Genomic DNA, 12564 nt, shown 5'->3' with positions numbered 1-12564 from the left:
CTGAGTCTTCTCTTCTCTGTATTATAGAGAGCTGGATTTCCTTCCCCTGCCTGTGGTTTTAGTTACTCTTTAAGCTGTAAGCTCCCAAGCTTTCCTATTTTCCCAGGGCAGTTTGTCAACTGTCCTTATAGAATGACTCACCCAAAACTGAAGGTATTGTCAGCTAACCTTTCTCTCCCTCCCCTCTCTCCCCTCTCCTTCCTCCTTCCCCGCTCCTTGGCCTAGAAGTCCCAGGAAGCCTGCCTCTCTCTGCTGCCCAGCTATTGGCTGTTCAGCTCTTTATTTAGCCAATGAGAAGGTGATGGAGCAACATTTGATGTGGAATCGGTTAAATAAAATTGATTTATTGATTAATTGAAAGAAAAAAAAGTGATGAAGAACATGTTTTACAATTTAGAAAATACTGAGTCTGGAGAGATTTCATAATAATGACAATAGCAAAGTCAGACTACAGCTAGATCTCTGGGTGCAGAAACCAGCATTTGAATACACATGCACAAAAAAAAAAAAAAAAAAAAAAAAAAAAAAACGTCGTCCAAAAATCCCATGGGTGCTGGAATCAACCCTGAGGTCTCTGGAAGAGCAGCCAGTGCTCTTTGCTACTGAGCTATCTCTCCAGGTCCTAATTGTTAAATCTTAAGGAAATTAATTATTACAGTATAATGAAGTTTAAATTATTTGACTTAAGATTTTTCTCTATTTTAGAATCCAGAAGTGAAAATAGATAAGAACGTTCTGAGAGATCTTATTCAGAGATGAGCTGCTCATCAGCGAGACCTTAAAAATCGCTTTTGTGGCTGAAAAGGGTTATCGGCTTTGTGTCTGATCTATGTACAGAGTGCACCACAATTTCTACCTCGTGGACCTGGACTTCCCGGCCGCAGGCTGCTCTGAGTCTTGTTGAAGAGGCCAAGAAGCCAAGAAGGACCTGGGGTATGCAAGGCAGTTTCTGTGGAGAGGAAAATTCTGAGCATATGGCGGCATGGACGCTCCGTTGTGGAAAATAAAAGATTAACAAATCTCAGCTGCTCAGAGGCCGCCGTGCCCCATACATGTTTCATGTGATCTGCGCAGACGACTTGTTCGGTGGGCAAAGCTGCCAGGTAAGAGTACACTCAAAAGGAAAGGAAACGCTGTGCATGCTGTGTGTCTACCGTAAATGCGGATACTGCAAAACCAGCGCCAATCTGTTCAAAGCTTTTAAACACCCGCTTTTTCTAACTGAACCATGAAACAACCAAAACCCGCCTCGACGTCAGTTTGAGGGCAACGGAGAGGAGGGCAGCAAGGGCTGGGGCCCCGCGGCGGGCAGGCGCCAGCTCACGTCCCGCGCTCGGACGGTGGCACGGGAGAGCCGGCAGGCGGCAGCACTCGCCCAGGCCTCGGTGCGTCGTCCTAACGCGCGGCTCAGAAGCCCACTCGCGTCGGAGGAAACTCGGGGCTGGGAGGGGCTCGTGGGCGTTGCGGATCCATTCCGCGGAGTTTGACTAAGCTGGGCTGGGGGGGGGGCGTCCGAGGAGCCGGCCAATCGGCGCTCGGCTGCGCGGGCTGGCGGGCGGGGCCCGAGCCTCGGGCCGGCCCGCGAGGGGCCGCCGGGGGGTCGCAAGCGAGCGGGGGGTCGCGAGGGGGTCGCGTGGGGTCAGGGTGAGCGTGGGGTCGCTAGGGGGTCGCGTGGGGTCAGGGTGAGTGCCGCGGGCGCCGGAGGCGTGAGGAAGGGTGGCGAGGGGTCCGGGTGAGCGTGGGCCCGCGCGGGGGGCCGGGGTGAGCGGGGAGAGGGGGAGAGCCGGGGAGCGTGGGCCCGCGCGGGGAGGCCGGGAGCCCGGCGGCAGCTCGGCCGGGCGCCCCCTGCCGGCCGCCTCCCTCGCGGCCCGGCCAGGCGCGGCCTGAGGCCTGAGGCGTGTGGCCCGCGCCCGCCCGGGCGTCCCTGGCATCCCCCCTGCCCCGTGGGGTCCTGCCCCCGCCGGGCGCCCCGCGCCGCGGCCGTCCCCCCAGGGTTTGCTTGTGTGTTTGTACAGGGGCCGCTGTAGCCCGGGCTACCCCCGAATGCCTGGCGACCCTGCGCACTGAGTACGTTTTCAGAGGTGACACTGTAAGGGACGGTTAGCGTTGTCCGTGGAGTTGAGAGGCGAGTTCTACTCCTACAGGCCACGGACCACACGCACAAAACAGCCTTCAGGGTGGAGTGTAAAAGCAGCACAAATTTGTGTTACACAGGGAAAGCTGTTGTTTGTCGTTGTAGCCCAGGCTACCCTCAGCTGACACTGACCTTAGGTGGATCCTCCAGCCTCAGCCTTCGCAGGCTGATCACAGGCTCCCCCCGCCACGCATGGCTCCGAAACAAGAACTGGGTGACACATTGAGAATCTCTCATTATAAACCGAAAATTTTAGTTAAAAACTTACTACCTTACATCAGAATGTGACAAGGTTTATTTTAAGGACTATATCTTAAAAAAAAAAAAAAAAAGATTGATACCATGGAATTTCCAAATTCACCACCATTTAGAACCTTCACGATATGACTGGCTACATGAATCTTGAGGTAGAAAAAATTTTTTAAAATTTAAACTCAACAACTGAGGGGAATCAGTTGTTTTACTTAGAATTATTTTGTAAGTTTATTGCTAGTGCATTCATTCCACAGTGAATTTTTACCAGTCATCATCTCTGTGTCAGGATCTGTTCAAGGTTAGTGAGACACATTAAGAAGAAAAAAAGGAATCCCTTGTTTGCTTTACAGGGAGAAATACAGGGAGAAATGCAGTTACAACTATGTATGAATGTTAGAAAGAAAGTAATAATACATGACAGAGATGGGAATTTTAGATAAAGGGTTTTTTTTTTCATCACCAGAACTAAAATCTATGTGGTGTTTTTATTCTGAACTACAATAAGCTATCCTGACTCTTGTGCTAGAACTAGAAAAAGTGTTCTTGTGACAGTATCTGCTATGTATGTGGGAGGTCTTTTTGCTGTGTGATCTTATTTCCACTATCTTTTGGAATAAAGATCATTTGTGATGGTAATGAGCTTTTCTACTTATTCCAAGGTAGCAGGGCGTATAAGCACGGGTTGATGAGTTTTACCTTATTAACCTTTGATTTATTAAAACACACTTCTGAAAGTAACAGGAAACAGTTTTACAGCTTCTTGGACAATAAATACAACGTTGATTAGCACAGTTTTTTTTTTTTTTTTCAGAAAACCTAAAGTTATGAAATTGTTTACGTAAATAGATCTAAAGGTCTGCTAGTGTGTTTCTGAATGATTCCCTTGGACTTTTTGCTCTGTTTTTCGTGGCTTCTGCTTAGGCAGTCAAGTTGCTGTTTTAGACATTTATAGAATCATGTTTACTTATTTCAGTTTTTGCTAATTCTTTTGTTGGGGACTGGGTAGTTAATAAGTTGAAAAGTGTAAAAAGTAAATAAATAAATATGGGGTAGTGAAAAAATGTGATATTCTGGTTCAGTGATAACCATCCTAAAATCCGTGCAGGATTTAGCATCTCTGCTGTGACATTTTACTAAGGTGCACTGGAAGTGGCCTTCCCAATTACGCCTACATGTGTTTTATGTTGAAGTCATATAAAGAAGTCATTGTATTATGTCTTTATTAGAGAAGTCATAATATTGGTGATACATTCTAACTTGGTAATGGCTTTTTGCTTTGAGATGGTGTCCATGTAGTTATTACATTTTTAATTTCTATTCTGAGGACAAATTTGCAGTTTATTGTCTAGCATAAGAAATGGAAATGTAATTTTTGTTTTATGACTTGTCTATCTTATTTCTTGCTCTGACATATAGAACATTTCATTCTGTTTCAGAATTTAGAACAATGAGATAGTTTTGCTGTGACCTGGGGTGGGTAATTGAATAAAGAAGGAACGGTGTATACTTTTAGCAGAGGTGACCACTACACTGAAGGATGTCTTAGAGTTTCCAGGTGAAGGGTGGAAGCACCTCCTAAGCACAGGTGGAGTTTTAAGAGAGGAACACACTTGGGAAAACACATGGCTGAGCAGAGACTTACATGCTCCATTGTTGAGGCATTTCCAAGGAATTTACAGAAGACGAAGCTCAAAGAATTGTCTGTGACTGTATTATAGAAAAGATTCTGGGAAATTGGTGGTTTTTATTTTACTTGTACAGAAATCATTTTTTGCATTCCTATAAATTAATATAAACTACGTTTTTCTGTCTTATAGATTTCAGACAAAGTCCAGTTCTCAACAATGTTGAAATCAAATGATTGCTTTTTTCCCGCGGATGATTTGTTTTACAGTAGCCCAGATGAAACTGAAAAGTAAGTGTGACTTTGAAAGGCTTATATAATGTATTCTCAGTTTTATGATTTTAGGAACTTTTAATTTTTCCCTTTGGTAACAAGAATAAATAAATAAAAGGTCAGCAGATTGACATTTCAATTTTATGTTTAGAAAACATAGAATTCAGATATATTGTACTAACTAAAGTGTATAATTTGAAGTATTATAATTTGAAAATAGATTCTGTTTTGTTACCTTCCATATTTGATTTGTCACATTAAAGCCAAGATAAAGAGTAGAAGTAATGATCAGAGAACAGCTCAGGATAAGAAGGGATCTGCTTTTCTGCTGAAACCAGGTGTGAAGACACAGTCAGCTCAGGCAGGAAGCAGAGGGAGGAGTGAAAATGTGATACCAAAGGCAACATAGTAGGGAGGGAGTCGTCTGTCAGATGCCTGCTTTTATGCTTTTTCATGTGTGGCTTGCTCCCTTCTGAGTTTTCTGTATTCTTTTTCTATTGAATTATTCTATGTTGATGAAACATTTCATTTTTTACTCATTCAAATATCACATATTGTTTGAGCATTGGAAAGGATAGGAAAAGACTGGAAAAAACCCTTTAACTGTAACTATTTTAGCTATGGTTTAGATTTAACACACACACACACACACACACACACACACACGAAAAGGCAACCAGCCAATACTGTGACCGTAACTCACATTATAGACTGGAACAGAGTGATTGAATGAGTGGATTCAGATGGGGCAATAGGAATGCATCAGGACTGACCTAGGCAGAATCTCCTGCTCATCCTTCTCACAATTCAAAATCACCAGTATGTTCAAGGGGATGATAGGTGTATTCATGCAGCGAACTGCCAGACCCGGACAGTCATCTGGGACAGATGGTCCCAGGAAAGTGTTCCACATCATGGAGGCTCTTAGGATGCTTTCAAGGATGGATCATTCTTTAACAGTAGGACAGTGTTGAAGCCAGAATATTACAGAAAATGAGAAATGATAGAGATAGGACAATTCACAGTATTTTTAGAAAACAGTGGATAGAGGTTTACTGGAGTATTTGGTTCATAAAACAAAAGCAGTGAGACATAGTCAGAAAAGTTAATTGAGGGTAGATTTTGTATGTCAAATGTCTGAATAAGATTATTAGATATGTTTCTATAATTTAAAAACTAAGAAATTAAATCATCAAGCATGTCTTGAACAACATATTTAAGTGTATAAAGCACTGTGCTAAATCCTGCTGACTTAAGTAGAAACAAACCTTAGCTGTTTACAGTCAACCTGGATTGTCAGGTTTCTCTGTTTCCATCCTTGTTTCTATCTGTTACCTGTCTACACACATGTAGAACTATTATGGAGTTCTATAAGGGCCATGAGAACTATTATTGAGTGTATATGAAGAAAGAAAGAAGACAATCTATGGAAATATCTTAGGACGTGTGGGCCTTGTCCTGGGCGTTGAGTAAATGTAAAGCCTAGTGCCTGAGACAGTACCTGGTATATAGTATCAATAAAAGTTATTGAATTGATTAGTGAATGAATAGTAGAGCTTCCTTATGGATTCAGGAGTGAGGCAGGACAGAGGCCCAAGCAAACTGAAGGAAATATCTTTGAACAGTAACAAAGAGGCACAGAATTTATTCTCTGTTTCCTGTTACATTAGTTATCTTTCATTACTGTTGAGATGAAACTATTATCACGCCTGAGATAATAGTTTGTAAAACTGTTCACAGTTGGAAGCTATGGTGTATTGGTGTACTGCTTCAGTGTGTCCCTCTGTTATATGTGAAATCATGTAATAGAGTAAACCTCACCTTGTGACAGGTAGGATGCGGAGGGACAGGAAGAAACCAAGACCACAGTATTCCTTCAGGCACACATACCTTAATGGCCTAACTCACACCTGTGGACTCTCACCATCTCCTAGCCCAACTATGCCTTTAACACATGGGCCCATGGGGACATTGTACTTGATTAGTTCTGTCAATGTGACACGATTTTGAATCATGTGAGTAAGGAAACTTACTGAGGAAGTTGTCTAGGTTAGGCTGCTCTATGAGCATGCCTGCAAGGGGTTTTCTGAAGGCTTAGTTGCAGTGGGAAGGCACCCTGAATGGGGCAACCCCATGTCTCAGGCTGGGTCCTAGACTGATGGAGAAAGCTAGGTGAGTGCAAGAATGAGCGCCTTTAACTGTCCTTTGCTCTTGACTGGGGCTGTAATGTAGCCAGTTCTTTCATGCTCTTGCCTCCTTGACCTCCCTGCTATGATGGACTTGAACCTGGGATTGTGAGCGAAAATAAACCCTTTTCCCTTAATTTGCTTTTGCCATAGCAACAAGAAAAACAAAACTAAGATGGACAACACATCTAAACTATAGCAGATGTACAAGAAACATCTTAGACATCTTAGGTTGGACTAAATGTTATGCATAGGATAATGGGAACTTTTAATGTGCTCTAAGCCCATTTGAGGGAAATTTGGCATTATTTTGATGCTTTTGAAGGATTTTTAATGTAGTAGTATGATTTTAAAAACAAAGTTGATATGGATACCTCAGAAATTGTTCTTGTATAGAAAGTAGAACTGTATACTGAGTCACATGGCTCATTCTGGGATGTGTTCCTGAGACCCTTGGACATCATTCTAACTTTTAAGTGTTATCCTATGGTTAGCAGTTCGTCAAACATAGATAACGCACTATAGTTTTTATTAAAAAAAAACAAAAACAAAACAAAAAAGCCCCAAAAAACTATGGCCATAGTAGTTACAGTTGGGTTGTGAGAGGTAGAAAAGGAAGACTGTCCCTTCAAGCTGAACCTCCTAAACTTACGGGAGAGGGGGAAGAAAGCCCTGGGACTGAGTATCTGTGCTAATGGTGTGTGGTGCTCTTCTCAAATCCAGTTCCTGGTGTCCACATCTCTTTGTATTAATAAAAAAGGAGATACTGCTTGGAAAAGAGCACTAAGCAGTGTTAGTTAACCGTCACAGCTGAACTAGAGGAAGGTGCCAGCATGGGCAACAGTTGCCAGTTCCTGCCGGTTTCTGTTGTTGTCACAGTTTTCTGTGATTTATGACAGTTCTAGACCATAAAGCACTAATTTTTAACGGTTGTGGGAATAGTCTAGGTCATCGTGGTAACATTTATGTGTTGGTAGTCCATGATGATAGGTGAGGTGTGTCACAGGTAAATTAAAGTTTGAGTGAGGGAGCATGAGGAGGAGTTACAGCCATCACTCAGGTAGTATTCCTCACACAATGTCATTAGTCATGTGACACAGGGAGAAGATGCTAGGAGCATTGTCGTAGGGACAAGGCAAACAGTGTGGTTATGGGCTGTTGGTCCGAGTTTGTGTTTGAGTGATGTTTAGTAAGCAGATGGTTTTTGGTAGCTCCTCCTTCTTAAAATAGAAATTCTCAGCTGCAACGTTGTGTTTTCTACAGCTTCCCAGTTAAGCAGAAGCCACTGCATTGGTTTCTCCCTCCAGCTCCGCTGATTGCAGAAATTCCAGACATTCAAGACTTAGAGGAAGAAATTGAAAACTATAAACTATTAGGTAAATCATCACATTTCGTGTGAGGCCAAACTCATACAGGTTATATGAGCATAAAAAATCTACATGGTGCACAGTCACTGTCACACTCCCCCTCCCCCACATTTACATGGTGCACAGTCACTGTCACACTCTTCTGCTTTCTGAGTAGTTATTCCTCTCACTATGGAGGCCTTTGTTCTGCACTAAAGGTCGAGTCTTAGGAGCCAAGTCTCTGAAGTGTACTTAGTGAAAAGACTGATGTGCAGATGGTAAGGAACAGTCCGTGATGTCACACAGCATTTGCTGAGCGCACGCAAGAGCCTGACTCATCCCCAACACTAAAACATTCCCACAACAGGCAAGCTCACACAATGTATGTTTCCCATGTGATAACATTTATTTTAAACCTTAGTGTTTTGTTATGACTCATGATTTACATATGGATTTGTGTAGTCTCTCTCTTTTCAATACAAAGCCTCACTGTGTAGCTTTGGCTAGCCTGAAACTCACTGTGTAGATGAGCCCCAGACTCACAGACATTGGCCTGCCTCTGCTTCTAGAAATAACCATCTGTTTCATGCCTACAGAAGTACAGATTATCTTATTACTGAACTGATTCTTTTAACCTTATCTTGTAAGCTCTCTGGAAACATTTTACTTTTGTTACATTTAGGGGTGAGAGGGGCTGGGTACTGCCACGGTGTTTGTGTGGTCAGAGGGCAGTCTGTAGGAGTCTGTTCTCTTCCTCCACCATGTGTGCTTGGGAATAGGACTCAGGTCATCAGGCTTCACAAGCAGAGACTTTCACCCCTGAACCATGTCACAGCTTAGAAACTGTTAACTGAGATTTTTATCATTAGTTAGAAAAGTTGTTTTCATGAAGAACATATAATAATTAATAATTACTATACTTCTTTTCTCCTAGGACAAGGAAAGTTTCCAAAAACGGTAACATCAAATTTGAAGATCATTAATGAAGACAAAAATTGTATTTCACCAACACAAAGATTCCATTTTCCTTGTAAAGCACATAAATGGGATTACCTAAACTTAGGAGGATCGAGTAACAGTGATAGGTCCCACTCAGCTGACAAGCTGGTGTATGACTCTTCTCAGAAACATAAAACCTACATTGGCACTGAGAGTCCACCTGCAAAGAGTGGTCCTGGTGACACAAAATTACTTAATGCTGCGGAAGATAGAGGACAGGGACCATCAGCATTCAAAAGAAGGTAACAAGTTAGTTAAGTAATACTCAATGAGCAAACATGAATATTAAGAAGACTCTGAAGAGAGTTAGGGATAATAGGAGGTAGAGGGGAAAACAGTCACAACAGATACATATGTGCTGGACATTACCAGACTTGGAATTCATAGGAGTCTTAGGTTCTTGCCTTTCAGGAGCTTAAGGTTCACTGAAGGCATGGAGAGTGAATAACTAAAAATAACTCATTAAATGTTTTGTAGTGTGACAATTTAAACAATTATTGTTAGAGCAAAGATTCTCAAATGTTTCTTATTGGTACTCTTTAATATTTAAAATTTACTGAGGAATCTCAGTTTTTGCTTAGGTGGATTTTGTCTATTAATACTTAGCCATACTGAAAGTTAAAACTGAAAGCTAAAGTAATTTTGGTTCATTTTAAACGCACTTCTAGTTAACTAATCGTATGTGTGTGTGTACATACACACATACATATATATAGTGGTGGTTTTATTTTGAGACAGGATCTCATTATGCAGCCCTGGGGTAGTAGGGCAATGGAACTCACTATGTATAGACCAGGCAGAGCTCAAAATTGCAGAAATCTTGCCTTCACCTCCCGAGTACTGGCATTAAAGGCATGTGTGGCCAGGCTTGCTCTAAATCATGTATTTCTGGCTATCCTCCACAATGACCCTTTTCACAAATCAGTGGGTGAGTACATTAATAGTAATGAGACAAGCCAGGGGCAGACACTGACCTTATTATGTGATCTCACATATGTTAGCTTCTTACTGCTGTTACCATACCTAAGAACAACAACTTGAAAACAGAAAACATTTATATTAGCAGGCCAATTTTGACCTACTCTGTTCTTGTTCTCTCTTGGTTTTGGGAATTTCTGTACCTGAGCCTTTTGAGAGCTGGGATTATTTTAGCTTACATTTCTGATTGTGTTTCTTCTTCAAAAATTATTTCTCTTGGTTTTGAGATTATAATAAATTATATCATTTCCCCTTCCTTTCCTCTCTCTAAACCTTCCCATATACCCCTCATTGCTCTCTTTCAGAAGCAGTCTCTAGTTTCATTAAATGTTGTTATATGCATATATGTATATACATACATATATTCCTGAATACATAAAAGCAACCCATTCAGTCTGATTATGTTACTTGTATGTATGTTTTCAGGGCTGACCATTTGGTATTGGATAACCAATTGGTGTGCGCTTGCCTGAGGAAGACTATTTCTCCCATTCTCGCCATTCCTTAGTTGCCTGTGGTTCTTTGTGTAGGACTGAGGCCTCCTGGCTTCCTCACTCCTGTATTCCTGTTAGCATGTATGTTGTTGTCCTTGTGCAGCTCATGTTTCAGCTCATGTTGGTGAGACTTTATGGTGTAGCTTCTGACATTCTTATGAAACACACTCTCACAACAAAGCCCCTGATTCCCTGGCTCTCACAGGCTCTCTGCTTCCTCTTCCACAATGCTCCCTGAGACTTCGGTTCAGGAGGATGTTGTCGGTGTAGCCATTGGAACTAGGCTCTACAGCTCTGCATTTTGATTACTTGTACTTTTTTTTAGTAGTCTCAGTCTGTTGAAGAGTTTTCTTGATGAGGAATGAGGACTGCACTTCTCCCTGGGTGTAAGGGTTGACAGATGTTTTGAGTGATGTTAGGGGTGTGCTGGTTTAGTAAGGTGGTTGTAGATTATCCATCAAGATCTGACTTCACTAGCCCTGGATAGTTGGCTAGATTTCCTGTAACAGCGTGATTTCTTTTCTGGTGAGTGGGTCGTACAAACCAATTAGAGATGTGAGGCCCGCCAACAAGTTGGAGGCCACTGCTGCCATCGTTAGGGTTATCATGCTGTGCTGGTCACTGTGGTTCGTAAGTGTCAGAGCTGGCTGAGACTGTTTGCTGCCTCTCTCCCATGGGAGTTTGCATGATGCCTTCTGGTAACACAGAAGCTACTCTTTAGGGAGGAAGATTTCAGGTCACATCTAGTTTGTATATTTCTGTATGTCTTTTTTTTTTTTTTCAGTCCACCTTTAGTCACAGCTATGTCCTTGTTTCTTTTGTTACCTGTTTCTGTTTACTTTGACTCCTCTATTTATCTAATCATTTTATTGTAGTAAATTTAAAAAAGGAGTATGGGATATGTAATATTTACTATTAGCCCTAGGATGATCACAGCAGTATTATCTAACCCACTAACACAAATAATAAGACACAGACAGCTGTTAATTTATAATTGCCTTGTTTGCCGTGAGCTGGATAGATATTTCACCTATGCTGTCTCAGCATCCTCACCATGTCCCAGCCCCCATCCAATGCCATCCAGCTTAATCATCCTCATCTGGTCTACCTTCCATAAATAAGCCCATGGTACTTGCTTATATTCTTTATCTGGACCTTTCCTCACCATCACTGGAGTCCTTTCTCCATGCCCACAGTCTTTTCTCCTCTCTTCCTATCTGTCTGTCTCCCATTATTATCTCCTGAACCCAGAAGCCCGGGAACCTTAGCTACGCCAACCCCATTCTACCCTGCCAAGGTACAGGCCATTTAATTAGCCAGTCAGGTAGGTTTACACAACAGACAGGTATCCAGACCTTGAGGACTAGTAACATGCATCAGACAACCCTCCAACACCACTTGTTTTCTTCATTTCTTATCAGACCCCAGGAGCTTCTGTCTTAATACACATAGTAATATCAGTAATTTCTGTATTTCCTAAAATGATTAGACTTGTGGATATTATTATTTAATTGATTAGTATATTTTCATATTGAGGTTGTGCTTTGACTCCCTGTGCCATTTTATATTTAAAACATTAACTCTAAAAAAAAAAAAAAAACAGAAACATAATCTTATTGGAATAATAACATATTTCTCAATAGAATTTTAAAAGCAAGAAGCCATGGAATGAGTTGTTTCAGTCTCTCAAAGTTACTAACCAACAATACAGATTACTATATCCAGGACTGTTGGTCATAATTTTAGGAGAGAGACTTTCCACAATGAAAATAAATAAATAAATAGATAAATAAATAGAATAAGCCATCCCACTAAATCAACACTATATACAATACTTTAAGGAATTCTCTAGATAAGGACAATAAACACATTCCTAAGGTTGTGTTTATAGGAAGGAAACCCTACACAGAAACAATAATTAAATAAATGCGGGATAAGAAAACACCAAACACTCAAAAACCAGCAAAATAAAAGTAATTAATGCACATCTTTCAGTAATTAAATATTAATGATATTAATTTCCTAATCAAAAGACAAATAGATAACATTTTTTGAAAAGGATACAGAGGTGGGCATAGTGGCACATACCTTTAATCCCAGCACTTGGGAGGCTGAGGTAGGCAGAGCTTTGTAAGTTCAAGGCCAGCCTGGTCTGCGGAGAGAGTTTCAGAACAGCCAGAGCTGTTTCTGACAGACAGATCCTATCTCGGGCAAACAGACGTCATCATCGTAATAGTGCTACTACTACTGAGGAAAGACGAGAAAAACAGATCAT

General features: G+C 41.6%; 1 protein-coding gene across 1 annotated transcript in view; it reads left to right on the top strand.

The window, feature by feature from the left end:
- The first annotated feature begins 1694 nt into the window (after positions 1-1694).
- The window catches only part of Hfm1 (helicase for meiosis 1), an 84818-nt gene continuing 73948 nt past the window's right edge, over positions 1695-12564 (top strand). Inside the window, exons 1-4 of the mRNA XM_055611700.1 lie at positions 1695-1732; positions 4207-4304; positions 7736-7848; positions 8753-9059. Coding sequence (XP_055467675.1) covers positions 4234-4304; positions 7736-7848; positions 8753-9059 — 491 coding nt within the window. The 5' untranslated portion in view covers positions 1695-1732; positions 4207-4233. The remainder of the gene's footprint in view (positions 1733-4206; positions 4305-7735; positions 7849-8752; positions 9060-12564) is intronic.

Source organism: Psammomys obesus, unplaced genomic scaffold (genome assembly GCF_907164565.1).
Source record: "Psammomys obesus unplaced genomic scaffold, mPsaObe1.curated_primary_1811, whole genome shotgun sequence".
In the NCBI taxonomy this organism is placed as follows: Eukaryota; Metazoa; Chordata; class Mammalia; order Rodentia; family Muridae; genus Psammomys; species Psammomys obesus.
This window is presented reverse-complemented; position numbering and strand designations above follow the sequence as displayed.